Genomic DNA, 17,536 nt, shown 5'->3' with positions numbered 1-17,536 from the left:
GACTTTCCCAGCACCCTGTAAGGGTTTGTAGGGACAAGTGAACGGACATGTGCCACATGCCCACCCTGGCTGTGGAATACACACAATCAAAAGTCACCTGATTGTGCTGAAATCCTGCAGCATCTTGTCGTTGGTGCTAGGCACAGGGCAGTAAATGATTTTCAAGTGTCTGCTACATTTCTTTGTCACTTTTGAGGGTAGTAGATACACATGTGCTTGTTCATGGGGTCTGTGAATGTAAGTGCATAAAACGGGAGCAATAAGCTGAATGAAGAACAATTTAAGTGTGAACTTTGCAATAGGTAGGCAGTTTTGTCCTGTGTGTATGTGTACTTTCAGGGCAAGTAGATCATTCTCAGCCAGCATGATTTACTCCTTTTAAAATAAGTTCTTTTAAAAAAGTGTTCTTGTAAATTACACTTCATTTTCACACCTCTTCCACACGATGAGAATACTTGTGAGGTTTGTTGAGATCTAACCATCCTAGTATGTCAAACTGACATTTGTTAATATGCAGTCACTCGGACCTGTACCTCCAGATCTTTTGAGAGGTAAATCACTGTGTGTTTATTCGTCTTTATTGTACAGTGCAGGTCTGTGAACTGTACCAAGAGCTTTAATGCAACAGCATTTGATGCAGAATACAAAGAATGATTCAAGTGTACAATTAACCAGTTTGCATTTAATTAAACAACGTACTGTGGTGAATAATGAAAATGATTAGTTTCTCATTTCACTTTATTATTGAAGTGTGTTAGAAATGATATCCATAGAAATGATACATGTATTCTTATTTCATAAGTGAAAAGTGTGGAAGCAAAAGTGTGTAAAGAGATATAATACAGATCATTACACCAAGTAAAACTACATGTATTGGCTTGATTGGTGATGGTTTTGGCTGGTTCCCACTTCTCAGTATTCTGTGGTTCGTTAGGTTCTGTGGGAAATGAAATGTTAAAATTCCAGAATGTAATTTAACCACTACCTGCCGGGTGGATTTCTCTTGAGTGGGATGTGATGGCGGGACCTTTTCAAGATTTTCTGTTTTCAAAATTCTTTAAAAACTCATTTGTTAATTTAATGGACGTTTACACCCACAGGAACGACTCTCTGATGGCTACTCTAGTCTGTCAGGCACCTTCATTGACGCCCGAGTATTCAGCTCAGGCCTGCAGCCCTGTAAAAGAGAGCCCAGAATTGTGTGGGGTTGCATAATTTCCTTTGTTCCGGTGAATGCCAGTAGCATCTTTTCATACGCAGCTGGATTAGCGAGCAGCGACGCTGTGTTGCTCATCAGTGGGGCCCTGGAGCACTTTTGTCTGCAATGCTAATCCGCGGGCATACTGTTTCAAAACAGTGCCAGATTACATTCAAAAAATGGAAGGCGAAAAATGATGGCAATTCCCAGCAGCAGGTCCTTTGTTCAGAGTACAGTCTTTTGTTACACAGACCAGCTCTTTTGTCCGAAACCGGGCACCCCGACTCTGTGTATAAACACACGGTGCCTGAAACCGGGCTCCCCGGCAGGAAGTGGCTAAACTTATCATACGTAAAATTACTATGCAGTGAAATGACGTGCATAAAGGCATCTGTTTCCTGTTACATGTACATTATGTACAATGTACTTCCCTTCAACATGAAATATTCATTCATTTTTGTTGTGATAGCCTGTTTTGTCGTTCTAAGAAGTTGAACCTTCCATTAAAAAAAAATACAAACCATCAGTCTCCTTATTTGTATTTATGAAGTTCCATGTAATTGGTTCTAACTTGATCAGTGTTTTTGCTCAGTCTTCCACTGTGCAAGATATGGAATGAATTCTGATGGAAAAAAAGGAAATTAAAGGAATTCCAATGACATTTTCTTTGTACTTAAACTTACTAAGGGTATCAAGCCCTGTGGAATATTACATGTACATGTATGTGTACATGTATGTGTACATGTAACTGTGGCTGGGCTCTGTCTGCCTCAATCCTACAAGGTCTTTCAAAATTATCTTCAGGATTGTGAAGAATTTAAGACCATTACAATTAATATCTAATTTACTGGATTGGCTGCTTTTGATGGGCCATTTATGATTCCCTGGGAGTTGGATAATTTACAAGAAAAATTCCCAAATAACCATAAAAAAATGGAAAAATTGGGATGCAGAATGGCTTTGGGTAGAAGGGAGAAAGAGCTTTAGCTCTCCTGATGTGAACCTTTTTTTGAATATGTCTGAACAGATGCAGTAATAAAGTCAGGCAATTTTGAAACTCTACACGTACATCATTTACCATGCTTCTTTGCTGCATGATTTTATTTTTTAATTTACAACACAGCTTGTGACTGTGACCCAGCCGGCTCAGAGAATGGCGGTGAATGTGAGAGCCATACAGACCCTGCCAATAACCTGATTGCTGGCCGCTGCATCTGTAAGCGCTTTACCACGGGAGTGCGCTGTGACACCTGCCAAGATGGTTACTGGAGTTTAAGAGCTGAAAACCCAGATGGTTGCCAAGGTAACCGTTCGTTTGGTACAAAATATCCTTGTTACTGTTATTGGTCTTTAAATGTCTTAACTGATTTTAATTGGTGTATACGGAATGAGAAATATTTGAAAACTGAGTAATGTTGACTCATTCTATTCTGCTAAAATACCAGTAGTTGAAATTTCTGTTCAATTAGAGGAGATCTTATTGAGTTTGGGGGTTCTGTTTCTTTCATTAAGTTTTAAAATATATCACTTCATTTGCATAAATTTGAAAATCATAGTTTGCCTTTTGTAATTTCATTTTTTTAGTATGTTGTGTTCAGTTTGTTTTGTTGGAAAGTAGACTTTTTATGTAGTGTTTCATGACCTTTAATCATCTGGCTCATATGTGACCTGTCATGACAAAATGAGAGTAAAGTCACATCCCACTCTTTTCTATTTTGAGGGTTCAAAGTCATGTTGAAGTGGAGGTCAATTTCTGGGTTTTGTAATATTTGGAAAGAGTAACCCATCTCCTATTTAATTTTAAATATTTGGCATAATCACATATAAAAAAGTCATTTTTCTCAGCAATTTTGACGATAGCATTATTTGTGCCTAGTCTGAAATGTTGCAACAATGTCGGGAACAAAGACGCAAAGCTGCCAGAATAATGTCACATTGTCACCTTATGCTTTTGCCCTAAGTGTTCCATGTACATGCCATTGGAAAGCTCTCTTTCTGCTGAACTCAAAAATACTAATATCTCTGTTTTTGAAAATTCCGACTTTCAGCTCATTTTGTGGTGACAGGTCACATATGGTCAGCACATGACATTGCAGTGTGACCTCTGGCAGGACCTGTAATCCTAGTGTGATATCATTGCCACCTTTCTTAGCTGACCTGTAGCATGTACTTGTACCAAGCCAAAGGTTTCCTTGACTTCATTTTTGACTGAGGATCAAGTTTCTGTTTGGAAAGCGTGGGGTCAACAAAATTGAATAGGATTTTCCAAAAGGAGCTCCAAAACATGTGTTTAGTCTGAGAGCAATATTGCTGGGCCTGTAGCATGAATCACACCCTTTTAACAAACAGTATTGTCAAACAACACTCTGTATTGCACTATGCATACGGTAATGGCAGTTTGCCTTTCTATATAATGTGTCGCGACCATTCTACATGTATATAATGTGTTGCAACCCCTTACATTTGACAATCAAAATTCTATCACTCTGGTCATTCAGCCTTTCAAGTAAAGGCAGCTGCCATTAAGAAATCCTCTGAAATTTTTAGCAACCTCAGAATATAAAAAATTGTTGGGTTTGAGAATCTGTTTGAAAAAAGCAGGTATAGATTCTGAAATTGGCAGGCTGTGTTTGTGAACTCTTGAAAGTGGAGTGAATGGATGAATTGCATTATGATCTGTTTCCTGTCATTAGTGAATTGGGAGTGATGAAATTATTACATTTTTGGTACCTCACAGTGGAGAGTGAGTTTTTAATTTACACTAGTCTCAATAGTAATCCAGACAAAATCAGACAAAATGTATCCCTGAAAACCATTATCTTTTTGCCTTAACTCTTTCTTCCTGTAGCCTGTGCTTGTAACACCCTGGGCACAGAGGGTAACAGAGGCTGTGACAAACAGACAGGCAACTGTGTCTGTAAGCGATATGTTACTGGTCGGAACTGTGACCAGTGTTATGTGAGTACAATTGTGTTATGTTAGTACAATTTCTACATGTGTACTTCGAAGTAAGGGATATCAGAAATCAGTGATAAGTTCAGTTGCAAACATTAAAAGTGCAAACAAGCTCCTGCAGTGCTCAGTTTGGTTCTGGGTGGCTAGAATCAAAGCTTCGTGTGAGTACGAGTACGTGGATCCTGAGTCAGGACACCAGCGCTGTTTTCTCAATGTGGTGCTTTATCATATATCACTATCTCAAAGACTATGCATTGCATTTTATTACTGTTCGTCCGAGTATGTGCATAACATGCTGGTATTTAAAGTGTATTTGATGGAGGATACCAGACACAGTGTCTTAGGCAGGACTCTTTAGCCAAGTAAATCAGATGAGATTTTCAACCTTTACCAGCATCGTTTGCTCTTTTGATGACTGCTAACACACAGGACTGCACTGTTAAGAATCAACACTTCCAAAATATCTCAAATAGATGATTGTTTGAGGTGTAGACAGGTGCAGTCCGTAGTTTTGTGAACTAAACAATGTTAGGCCCTTTCTTTGCTCCTTTTAGATCGATCTTTCACTAGCCTTTGTGAGAACTTTTTCTAAAATAGATTTGATAACCAGACCTAACCACAGAGTGAAAAAACACACAAAAAAGTCAATAGCCTGTCACTGTTTGGATAAGGAATTGACATGCTTTCCTGTTAGATATTTCTGTCTGGAAAAGCCGGAAGAATTAAAAGGCAGCATGTGTCGTAGATTTATTTGTTTATGCAACAATCTGAGCATACCTTTAGTTTTGTTGATGGGTTTTTTGAGCGGGGATAACATTAGGCAATTCACTGTTAAAGGACAGTGGTTTTTAGATATTCAGTCCACATTGTTTCTCAAAAACATTTGTAACTATAACATCATCTTGAACAGTGTGTTCATGCCTGAGCCACTTCGTTGCCTGGGCTAGTTTGTTTACTATCAGTACCTTATAATAACGCAACCCTTGGCGAGGATTCCTGTGCACTTGACATTTCAGTGGTCCCTTCCTATAATAACTGTTTATGTGAGAAACAAATACGAAAAGAAAAAAGAGGTCAGCACTGCCACGTTATTACACAAAGCCCTTACATTTTTTACTGTATTTGCAGGAAGGTTACTACGGACTGAGTGAAGATGTTTATGGTTGTAAGTATTGCTATTGTGACCCTGGTGGTGCTTATAACAACAGCTGTAACCGCGACTCTGGCCAGTGTTACTGCCGACCCCACATCACTGGCCGACAGTGCAATCAGGTGGAGTCAGGCTACTTCTACACCTTCATGGATTACTTCTTGTACGAGGCTGAGCTATCCCGAGTCATGACAATTGATGTAAGTCTCCTCCTCATTATGCAGATTGAACAATTTCTCACCTGAATATTTGGTTTGTCTTTTGCCTGTGTAATGCTGAAGGGCAAATCACATCCTGAGGAGTTGCATTCGTCTGATGCAAAAGTTACATCCACACCTTCTCAAGTAATAAGGAAAGCTGTTTTTTTTTCTACAGAAAATGACACTTCAGAATCTCGTCAGTTACTTTCGATGGAATGTTTTTACTATTCTTGGATGTGATGTATTCTGAATAATGCTTTCTGAGAATTCGTGATAAATGAGAGCTCGTAAAAAATCACAAACTTCAAGTGGGACTTAAACCACAACTTTCCGATTTCAAGAGGAGATGTTTGAACATTTGTCTACCATGCCTGTCAGGGTCTTGTTGGTTGAAATCTGACTCATTAGCAGGTATTATCAGTAAATGACGACAAAATTGTTCATAAGGAGATGTTTTACCATTTAACAAAAAGATTCATCAAGCAGGATATGCCCTTAGCTTTCTGAGAAGTACTTTGAATTTCCATTCCAACCCACCCACAGGAAATTCTATTTATAACCTGTGTGGTCTGAAAAACATGTGGTAGGAGGCAAACTTCCTTTTCATGAAGCGAATGGATTGAAAAATGATAGTGAGCCATTGAAACGAATGAAACCAGTGTTTTACTTTTTTTGTTCTTATTTTGTTGTTTGATAAATTCAGTTTAATGTAAGATAAGATTTTTTGAGTGAATAAAAATGTGGCATTGCAATGCAACTTTTTTAAGAGTCAAATGCTAGCAGAGAATACAAGTAAGTCCATATTTTTCTTGTCAATGAAAAATGTTTTCAAATCCATTGCATTTTCTGAGTTTCTGTTGCTTTTATTAAGCATAATCTATTGTTGTATTTAATTCTTTTTTAGACTGTGCAACTTGAAACCCGAATCCGTGATGAAAACACTTATGTCAGCTGGACTGGTTCAGGATTCCTACGCATCAGTGAAGGTGGTCAAATTCAAATTGTGGTTGACAACATCCCTGTGTCCGGTGATTATGAAATTGTCCTACGATATGAGCCATTGGTAAGTTGGAAATAATGGCTTTTGGAGGTATCAAGAGTTCTTGGTTTATAAAACAAAGTCAGATTTATGATGAAAGGCTTTATTTTCCATATTGAAAGTGGCTTACTAATTAACAGTCTCCCTCACTCAAGTCTGTATCAACTGGTGAAAACCTTTTTTTATTAGTCACAAACTATTGAATCTCAAATCAAGTAGCACACTCTTTCAAATGGCCTTTGACAGAGGCATTTGGTATGTGATGTACAGTCAACTTTGGTAATACGAGCTCGGGTAAGGCGAGACTCCGGTTTAGGCGAGCATATTTGCCAGTCCCAACTGAATTGTGCACATTCCTATGAGGGAAAAAATGTGTAAAACGAGCTTGAATGCTACGAGATTTTGGTTAAGACGAGCATTTTTTGCGTGCTGGGTGAGTGCAAATCTATTGTTATCTGTCTATTTAGCGCAAGCTTTTTTGAAGGCAACTTGTCAATCAGCCAGTCCATTCAATTTTGAAAGGTGCTTCTGTGATTTATGCGTATACCCCGGAACAGCCCTGTGGTTTTACCTCGCCGAATCAAGCCGTTTGTGTCCGGTGCTGCAAGAGAAAGAACAATGGGCGTTTGCGGTTCCTGTACGCAACATAGAAATTCTTTGAGGCGGCTCTCGAACTGCCTGAACACAAGCGAGTGGTGAACAAAAAAAATCTTTCGTTGATTCCCCGCCTCCCAAAAATTCCCCAAGACCAAATTCCCTCCAAGAATTTAATAAAAATTGTGTTTTCCGTAACCAAACACTCAGCCCAAAAAAACGCCCACCCCCTGTCAAAAATCATTACCTGCTCCCCACCGTAACCTGAAAATATCACTGTTTCCGATTTTGACATTTCTTTAAATTCTCAGTTTGAGAAAATCATGACTAAAACGTGGTTTCAGTCCCAAAATGTTTAAGAAAATAACATCCACAAGTTTTGAAGAAAAAAGTGCATCCCTCTCTTTTCATTTTTCACCAAACCCACACACATTTCTCAGGTAAAATCCGATTTTCAGTCTCTGCTGTCCACACAACCAATAACTGGCTTCCTCCCATTTTTATGTGCAACAAGCACAGCTTTGGTGTTGGTTACCAACTAAACTGTTAATGCACTTACGTTACGTGTGTGCATATATGGATCTCGTCACGGTGTGCGGGGCCAGGTACGTGTGGTATGGCATCGCTCCAAATCGACATGACTGGTGGAAATTCCGCTTCCTCCATTCTTACATTTGATAATGATTCTTTATTACAAGTCTTTATTCATTAAACTGTATCTTACTTTAATAAACAAACTTTTTAGAATCAAATTCATAAAAGAAAACGTACGTTCCTTTAAACAAAAAGTTATGCATACTTGTACACATGTACACTTTACCTACGGTCGATTGGTGATACATACGTCAAGCAGGATGGCAGCTTTCGTGTAAGACGAGGTCCGGATAATATGAGCTAATTTAGTAAGTCCCAAGGCCCTCATATTAACAAGAGTTAACTGTGCTTGCCTGCAGTACTGCTTTACCTCAACTGCTTCTCTCTTTGTCTATGCATCCTTTGCACATTGGAGGAATTCCTGAATCTTATGCCTATTTAACAGGATTAGTGGTAAGGTTTACATATATTGTATTTATTTTTGAGTGAGGTTGTAGTGTAATAGTTCTTTGTATCATTATCAGCTATTGACTGAAAACCAACCATAAAGGTTTTTGAATTTCCTTCCTCCAGATTGCAGGAACTTGGGAAGACGTTCGCATCAGCCTGACACGTCCAGGGGAGATTCCTACTCAGAGTATATGCGGTAACACCATCCCTCAAGATGACCTGCTTGCTACCAGTTTACCATCTGGCAATAGGTATTAAGGGACTTCATATTAACCAGACGATGGGGACAGGGAAGCAGTTCTTTTCCTGTTTCACATCCTGCCATCCTACATTGACATAATAATGAATTTTATGAAAAGAAATTGATTTGGTGTATTCAGTCTGGACTAAAGACTTATGAGAGGAACATTGAAAAATTAAATGGCTTTGTTTGGCGTACTTATGAGAATGTGTGTGGGACACGGTAAATGTACGTGGTGGATTGGACAGCCAATTTTCGTCTGAATCTGCACAATCTCAGAGCATCTTAAGTGTGTCACTTTCAGTGAAGGTTCTTATGCTCAGAGTTCATTCTAAATTGCCTGATTAGCAATAAGAGGTCATCCGTATTTGTCATCCTTTTCACGAGGATACGAAACATACTTTTTCATCTGACCCCTCCCAAAAATGTACATAAAAAGCGTCACAGGCTGTGAACCCTTCCAATCTTTATTGTTGTTTTTTTGTGAAAAGATTGAAAAAATGAATGGGCCCTACGGTTACATCTGAATCTTGTGTGTAGCGCTAGGTTCAGGTCTTCACTGGTGGACACATACTGAAAGCAGACACAACTGTTGCTTTTGGAGCCCGTTTCAGACATGGTTTACTGAACATTCTGTTTGATTTCAGATACAGCCTTCTGTCGTCCACTTTCTGTCTGGAGAAGGGAAAGATGTACATCATTAATGTGGATTTCAACAGCTTTGGGGGTGGGGCACCAAACCCTAATGCTCAGATTCTCCTGGATTCGGTGAGAATTTGTTTACAGTCCGGAGTGCATGTTGTTTCAATGACACCATTGTTTTTGGAGGCTCAGGCATCTCTAACATTGTACTTACCTCCCAACATGTGGTATACTTAGCTCACAAAATATATCATACATCTGGGTCATTCCATGAGGTTGGGGCACAATTTGTTATGGTGTCATTTGTAACATGGTTTTCGTAAAAAGGAACACTTATTTCCCTGCAAGTGGATTCCACATTGCCATTGTTATACAGCTTGCAATGCTGAAAACAGAGGTGTGTGTTCATTTTACGGAGTAAATGACCTACTCTACAGGTCATGACAGGTGGTACAAGTTACCCATGTAATCAGGACACCGTCACAAATAAGCCATTTGCGAGTTAAATTTGAATAAAATCTGGTACACTGTGTTATCTGATTGCATAGAAACGTAACAATTTGAATTCCCCAGACTAAAGACACTGTTGCTATACCTCGTGATTCGTGGCAAGCTTTTGCATAGCAACCACGATCTTTGGAATGGACTGGTTCCTTTGTGCCGTTCCTATCCATTGAGAACAGTGTATTCTTGCAAGGCGTCTCTTATGCAACTAAGCAAAAGCTTGCCCCGAATCACGAGGTATAGCAACAGTGGTTTTAGTATGGAGAATTCAAGTTGTTATGTTCACGTGAATTTAAAGAGCTTAGTGTACCAGATTTTATTCAAATTTAACTTGCAAATGGCTTGTTATACCCCAACCTCATGGAATGACCCATCTAGCTTCTTTGTACTTGTTTGAGCCTCTTTGTTTATTTGTAGGGAACTGTCCTTGCCATATCATTACAGGGTTTATGTAGTTCACACAGTACTTTGTTTGCAAGCAATTAGTAATTGTACAACTTGATGTTCATGTATGATTCATTAACCCTAACGGCCAACTGCCCCCAATCCTCCCAAATCGTCAGATGTTTCTTGAAGATGTCCTGCAGAGGGTTGACCACCACCTCAATCCTTCAAAATCCTCCAGCAATTCCTCTCATTATATTCAGGCAGTGTTAATGGTATTGAGGGGCAGTATGGAGGATTTCATGTATAACTTCAGCATGAATTTATGCATGGTGGGAACATAGACAATAAGGTCTAACCCCAGAATCGTAAGACAGTGCATCTAAAGCCAATGATTTTCCGTTTAAAAAATAGGTATCTTCCGTTTCGCCAAATTTCCAATACCGCTTCAGAAATTCCAATTCCGTTTCATACCTTAGTAAGCATAAGGAAGCAGAGCAAGTTGAAATATGCATGCAAACCGTTTGCCCAACCTTACTCCCCCCCAAAAAAAAGAAGGAAAAGGAACAAATATTGTTTGAAAATACTCTGCAGTGTTTCCAACTTTTTTATAATTTTTCTGTAGTGAAATTTTGAAAATCCACTCAATAAATATGGCATCCTCCCTTGATTTCCCACACGCTCAATCGTCAAAAACTTACGATTAATCAACGGATAATTCATGTGTCACAATAATATTAATGTTGGACATCGACCCGCCATTTCATTTGGCAGTGGTACAACTAAATTCAGAAGTAAACATTAAATCTGAACCTTAAAATGCATGTTTGTGACTGAAAACTTTGCTCTTTATCAAACATTTCTGAGGGCCCATTCAGCTATTGTAATGCTAAACTTACAAAAAATATGTAATTAGTCTTCCTTTTTGTTGCTTTGGTTTGATCATTTCGCCATGCGGTACTAGCCTTGTCTCAAGGCATCTATGTGGATTCACAGACTGAATTCCCCACAGGTGCAATAAGCATAAGTGTGAGTATGAACTTGCTTGCACCTTGATTTCATTGCTAGTACGGTGCACGTGTGAACAGCTAATGTGTGTACCGTACCGCACTGCTGCGCTGTGCCAGCCGCCGCTAGCACTGCATGCATGGGGCTCACACACGCTATAGCAATTGCAAGTATCCTTACCAGCGCGGATGACCCAATCATGTGGTGGAGTGGTGCAATTTAGAATGTTTCCGGCATTATTCATTCGTTAAAAGCAAGCATTTAACCCCTTCGCGCCGGGACGCAGATAGAGCCGCCGTAAAAATTGAGATCCTGAGCCCACTTTTCAGCTATTATTCTTGGCCCACACTCGAGTGAACACGGTGAAAGAAGGCAGACCCTGGCTCTTGTATATATGGTAATTGGTCTTTGTGCGTAGCCCAGAAATGAAAAGACCGAATTTGCATCATAATCACCAGCTTCACAATAGTCCCCACTTTGAAAAGAGGCAACGGGAATGTGGAAGCTTGAGTAGAGCTGCATGCCACCAAGCAATCAGCCTTTTCACCGTGTAATTCAAAGTGTGCAGAGCACGCAGGGCCACAAACCGAGAATCTGCAGTTTGGTAGGTGGCCTTCGTGGCCAAGCGAGGCTGGAATTCTTGGAGTCGGCTTTCGGGAAGAAATTCCCGTCGTCAAGGGGTTAAAAGGGTTTGGCGGGCATTTATTTATAGTACTTTTCGGAAAATTTCTTTACTTTATAAGCCATTCTTGGTGGCAAATTCTGCTAGTTCCAATTTCTGCTAGTTCCAGTTTCTGCAATGGATTCCAGTTCAAAGTGTTGATTACGCAAAATCTGTCTGTTTTCCACGATCGCGGAAAATCAGTGGCGCCATGCATCCTTTGCAACCAGCAATGCGATTTGCCATACAGCCTCAATAGTCCAAAGTCCTCCAAAACGGCTCAGAAGAATTTTGAGGACTGACGATGGTTAGGGTTAAATTTACAAAAATATTCAGTACAAACCACTCATCGGTACAATCCACGGGTATTCAAGTACTCACTCTTCAAGCATGTGCATAGATTTGCTACAAAATCGACAAAAGTACTTCTTTTGAAAGTTATATTTGCAGGTCCAATTGTGAATGACATTCTTGCATTTTTGTAGCAAAATCACGGATTTAAGTTCTTAGACCATTAGGTACCAAATGGATGTCACAAGCGAATGATATGAGTGACAATAACAACTAAATTATAGTCACTGATACCCTGCAGGTGGTACTCATCCCACGCACTACCAACTTTGACATGTTCAGTGGCAGTGATAACATCAAGCAGAATCGGCGGGAGCAATGGGAATATTACCGATGTGGCGAGGCTCACCTGTCAGCTATCCATGCCCCCCTTTCGGATATCTGCAGAGAACTCATGTTCAGCATGTCAGCTGTGATGTTTGATGGTGCCATGGGTAAGGTCACACGGAGGCATTTGTTTGTTGACTGGGGCTGTTTGAATCTTGCGGGAGTTTTGATGCTTACACTTTGCAAAGGACTTTGCTGCCTTTTTCCCAACCTGAGGGTTCTATAAGTGGACCTTTAGATGCAGTTTGAAGTATGTAGTGTGCAGTGATAAATCATGGTCCAAGAATGTCAAGGTGTTTAGACTGGATCATTGGAAAGCTTTGACGGTAATTCCAGAAATCAGGGGTCCATTTTTTGTGTGTGTCCCTGTCACATCTGACATATGATTTTGTAAGTTCAAAACACATTTTCTAATTCCCAAGAGTGATGAATAAATGCAAATTACGTGCCAAACAAATAGTAATAGTTTGAAATCATTTCTAGTGATATTTCCATGTCAAATACCAAAGGTCAGATGTAACAGGGACACGAAACACTTTTAGACCCCTAATTTCTGGAATTACCCTAAAGTAAGGTATGATCATTATACACATTGGGAAAACAGTAGCATGCTATTGCATTCCCCCACTCCACACATACAGTGTATCTTCAAGAATTCTTGGTGAAGAACTTAATGATATGTTTATATAAAGCACATGTGTCTGGCAATATTGGTGCTCATTAATGGAAATGTTCTTTTTCCTTGCAGCTTGTGACTGTGATCCCATTGGTTCCAAGAGTTCAATCTGTGATGAGTTTGGTGGTCAGTGTGAATGCAAGGCCAATGTCATTGGTCGACGGTGTGACCAGTGTGCACCAGGGACTTACGGCTTTGGACCCAATGGATGCTCAGGTGAGTGCATGCTTGTCTGGTACTGTGTGAATTCAGTAAGAAATTGCGGTTTGTCATGCAGCATGCCATTCTCCAAGAGACCCATACATACCTCTGGGAAACTAGTAGATTTTCACATAAATGCTCACTCAAGTGTAGACTGCAAAAAGGATTTTGATTCTGTTTCAAAAGTGCCTGGGATAAAAACAAGTATTTGGTGGGCAAACACCAACAAGTTGGCTCATTTCCTGTGGTACCAACAGAATTGGCCATAGTTTCCTTGATGCTCTAATTTCTTTTGTGGAATCACAATGTGAAGCTCTGCATCAAGTGCAATCTCCACTACATTGAATGGTACCATGTAACTAAGGTCTGTGAATCAGTTCTGAGCAATCATACATGTAAATGCTCTGTTTACATTCTCTGGTCTGCAGCCTGTGACTGTGATGGGCGAGGCTCACTAGACAACTTCTGCGATCCCTTCAACGGCCAATGTGCCTGCATCCCCAACACTTACGGCCGAGCCTGTGATCAGTGTGCACCTGGCTTCTGGAACTTCCCCAACTGCCTGCGCTGTGAATGCAATGGCCACGCACCTACCTGCGACAGTCAAACGGGAGCCTGTGAAAATTGCCAGGATTTCACTGTTGGTCATTACTGTGAAAGGCAAGTTGCCTGTCCCCCATGGTTGTCAACATCAAAGACTTGTCCTATTCGTAACCTGACAGAGCCACTTTGAAATAAGGGTCTTAGGGTCTTGAAAAGAATCTTGCACAGTATGAATGAAAAGAAACTCTTGACATTATTCATGCACATAATGGCCACTTTTATTAGGATGAGAAACTGAGTGAAATTTCAAAATCAAGAGCAAAGTTTTCTCAAATATATAGGAAAACCAAATTTTGGAAGAAATACCCTGAGAGACTCATTTTGTGGAATCTGGTTAAGAGAAAAGTACCTTTGCTTTTTTGCATGCTTGTATTTGGAATTGATTGGATTCTGTTTTGATGCACCATGTAGGTGTCAGGATGGTTATTATGGTGATCCAACCCTTGGCACCAACCTACCCTGTCAGCCTTGTATGTGCCCAGGAGGTGAAGGCAGTGGTCATCAGTTTGCAGACACCTGCTACATTGATCAGACCATTCAAACTGTTGTGTGTATCTGTGAGGAAGGCTACACAGGTAGGTATTAACTTGCTCTGTACTAGTCCATTGGTGCTTAGCGCAGAACTGCACTACCCCGCACCACAGCCTTAGTATTAATGTACTTTCCACATTTACCTGACCTTATTTTTCAGTGTTCTGTCTTGAAATGTGTGGTCCATTTCTTCATGAATATTGGCTGAATTCTGAAACATTATCAGACATTCATAAATACTCAGACAGTTTCATTCCTATTGGTTAAGAGCCTTTCACAAGGGTGCTTTTTAACACTTAGTTTGAAACCTTTTCATCACATTGTTATTCCTTGAATATTTATCAGACTAATTTTTTTTTTACTTGATTACTTAATTTTTGTAATGTTGGAAATCAGGTTGGGTGAAATGAGTTGAAAAAGTAGAAAGCCTAATCAGCTATCCCTCTGTATGTCTCATTTTGGTGGTTGAGACACTCATGTTTCTTTCAATTTGGATTTTTCTGCAAATTTTGCAAAGCCTTGTCACCAGACACAAGCCTTGATAAGTGTGCACTGTAGAGGTGCACCAAAGATCCATGTTGAATCAAATTTGCTCCCCTAAAATGAGTGTTTTTGGACTAGGAATAAGTGCTAAACAATGTTTCAGTATTCTTTGTCTTTACTGATTTTGAAGGCCCTTTGCTCTTTCAGGGAGCAGTACCTAACAACATTTCCTTTGAAATTCCCAACAGGCATACGCTGTGACCAGTGTGACAACAACTATTACGGTTATCCCTCGGTTCCTGGTGGTAGTTGTAACTTGTGCAATTGCAATGGTAACACCAACCCACTCACCCCAGGCAACTGTGACGCTACCACAGGAGAGTGCCTACGTTGTCTGTACAACACAGCTGGATTCAACTGTGATGTGTGTGCTCCAAATTACTATGGGGATGCCTTACTCCGAACCTGCAGACGTAAGCAAATTTTTGATTCAGATTCATGTCTTGTTCATTCCGTGATTTAACCAGAGAATATTTTTAATTTGTTTCTTAATTAGAATCTGTCATGTGCAAGTTTGGTGTTCAGACAATATATGCTCAAAATGAAATATATTGCAAGTTATTTGAGAACATTGACATTCATCTGAGGTCAGCCCTGTCAGCATGGCTTTACTCAGACTCACACACACTGAAGATGTTTGAACTGGTGTGATGTCAGGTGCTTTACAGGTGAAATACAGAACTGGCTGGTAGATGCAACAAACTGTAAAAGCCTCACCTTTCTTGTTTATATGAAACTCTTATCTTTAAACAGTTGAATTTTTATGTAAATCCTAAATTCCATATAGAGTCATAGCAGCTGGGCTGAACCCTCCTAGATCTTACAAATCATGGTAAAATTCAAACAATCTGTGAAAGTCTGTAGTGGATTTTGAAGGATTGAGGAACATTCTGGAGTATTGGACATTTTTCAAAGTGCCAAATATAAGGTTTTATGTTATGTGGCCTTTTTTCTTTCTGCCAGCTTGTGACTGCAATTTCCTTGGCACTGACCTGAGCATTTGTGACTTGAACAACAACTGTGGGGTGTGTGACCGTGTGACTGGCAAGTGTCCATGCCTACCAAATGTGGTGGGTCAGACCTGTGACCAGTGTGCCCCAGACCACTGGAAGCTAGCCAGTGGTGCAGGATGTGAGGCCTGTGATTGCTGTGAATATGGCTCCACCTCCACACAGTGTAATGAGGTGAGATGAACCAGAAACTGCTAAACTGTTGGTGTATTTCATAAAGGTCAGGATGGTTTTACTTCAGAGATGCATGAGGCTTTCTTGGTTCCTGATTCATGTGGCCCACATTCTTCTGAAGTATGCAGTGTTTCCTTCACAGACGCCTAATCATAAACACTATTTTTAGAACTGAAGATGGTTCCATGTACCCAAATGAGGAGAGCCGGTGAAGGATAAATTATCATCTTGGACTGGCTTGTGTTTGCTTGACTTGTAACACACACGGTGAAACTTCCAGCTGTGTGTGAATCCAGATGTAAGTCAAATCAAATGGCAAGGTTTATTATGAGATCTCAGGCAAACAGCCACATTCAGAAGTCCCAGTTGACTGGCAAATCAAAACCACGATCCTTTGCAAGCCCATAATGAAATCTTCACCCATAGAGTTTCAGTCAGGCATTGTAACATATCATGACTGATCTCAAGAAGTCCTCTCGCTTTTTCTTTTCTCCAGTTTACTGGACAGTGCACCTGCCAATCCGGCTTTGGCGGGCGCACCTGCTGTGAATGTGAAAGCCTCTTCTTTGGTGACCCCTTGGTGGGATGTGAACGTAAGTGGAGCTCTGTCTCATTTGCTGTAAATGCCTGGTGAGGGAAACTTCATAAATGCGAAGAGTGGAAAGAAGGAATTGTCACATGGGGTCCAACAGGAGATGGAATTACAGAGGTTTTAGTGCAAGAGTTTTGTCCTTCATATAGTGACTGGAACATAAATTTCCACTTCTTGTACTAGGCTAAGTACATGTACAGATATCTTTTGCTTTCAAAAGTAGATTATCAACCAAACAATTGGGTTTTATGTATTACTGGAAGTTGGCTCTCAGGTGGTTTTGCTTAGTGTGTAAATTTACTCAAGTAGAATTTGCTGCTGCAAGTCCTCATTTGGCCCTGCTGTGACCAGATGTTTTTGAGGTTTCTGACTTAAGCTCTTGCATAAACAGTCAATGCATTTACAGCAGAAATTTCCAGACGGGTTTATCACAATGTTTTGAATTTATTGTGTAAAAATTCAACTTGTGATGCCTGATAAATTCTGGAAATGACACTTTAGCATTCAATGTACAATGGTGGTATTGTAACATCAGAAGCACATTTTGCAATGTGTAATGGAACTTGTTAGATCTTAAAAACAATTTCAGTATCTGAAGATGAAACTTAGACACCTTTCAGTATCTGAAGATGAAACTTAGTCACCTTTCAATATCTGAAGATGAAAGGTGACTAACTTGAAATGCATAAAGAGAAATGTAATTTACCTCGAAAAAAATTGTAACTACAGTTAGGTATCCATTGTGATCTCTGTCCAGCCTAGATGATCATTCCCCATTTTGTTTTGAAACTCTTCAAAAGAAAATACAGTGACTCTTTGCTGAATTTTCAGTGACTGCTTAATGTTCACAGAATTGATACATTTAACAGTCATTCCATTGATCTTAGATACATTCCAGTGTGCGACAC

The 17,536-nt window shown here is 39.9% G+C and overlaps 1 protein-coding gene across 2 annotated transcripts in view; it reads left to right on the top strand.

Moving 5' to 3' along the window:
- Positions 1-17,536, top strand: part of LOC110983930 (laminin subunit beta-1-like) — a 62,158-nt gene that overhangs the window by 25,251 nt on the left and 19,371 nt on the right. For both annotated transcript variants that reach the window (XM_022243605.2, XM_022243607.2), the window contains exons 7-19: positions 2,322-2,501; positions 4,047-4,156; positions 5,282-5,503; positions 6,408-6,566; positions 8,304-8,431; positions 9,069-9,189; positions 12,213-12,405; positions 13,047-13,190; positions 13,604-13,835; positions 14,190-14,353; positions 15,041-15,265; positions 15,816-16,036; positions 16,533-16,629. In XM_022243605.2, coding sequence (XP_022099297.2) covers positions 2,322-2,501; positions 4,047-4,156; positions 5,282-5,503; positions 6,408-6,566; positions 8,304-8,431; positions 9,069-9,189; positions 12,213-12,405; positions 13,047-13,190; positions 13,604-13,835; positions 14,190-14,353; positions 15,041-15,265; positions 15,816-16,036; positions 16,533-16,629 — 2,196 coding nt within the window. The remainder of the gene's footprint in view (positions 1-2,321; positions 2,502-4,046; positions 4,157-5,281; positions 5,504-6,407; positions 6,567-8,303; positions 8,432-9,068; positions 9,190-12,212; positions 12,406-13,046; positions 13,191-13,603; positions 13,836-14,189; positions 14,354-15,040; positions 15,266-15,815; positions 16,037-16,532; positions 16,630-17,536) is intronic.

The sequence above is a fragment of the Acanthaster planci genome, linkage group LG04, assembly GCF_054643075.1.
Source record: "Acanthaster planci isolate LZ-2023a linkage group LG04, COTS_SCS, whole genome shotgun sequence".
NCBI lineage: Eukaryota > Metazoa > Echinodermata > Asteroidea > Valvatida > Acanthasteridae > Acanthaster > Acanthaster planci.
Note: the sequence above shows the minus strand (reverse complement) of the source record. Positions and strands in the feature narration are given on the sequence as shown.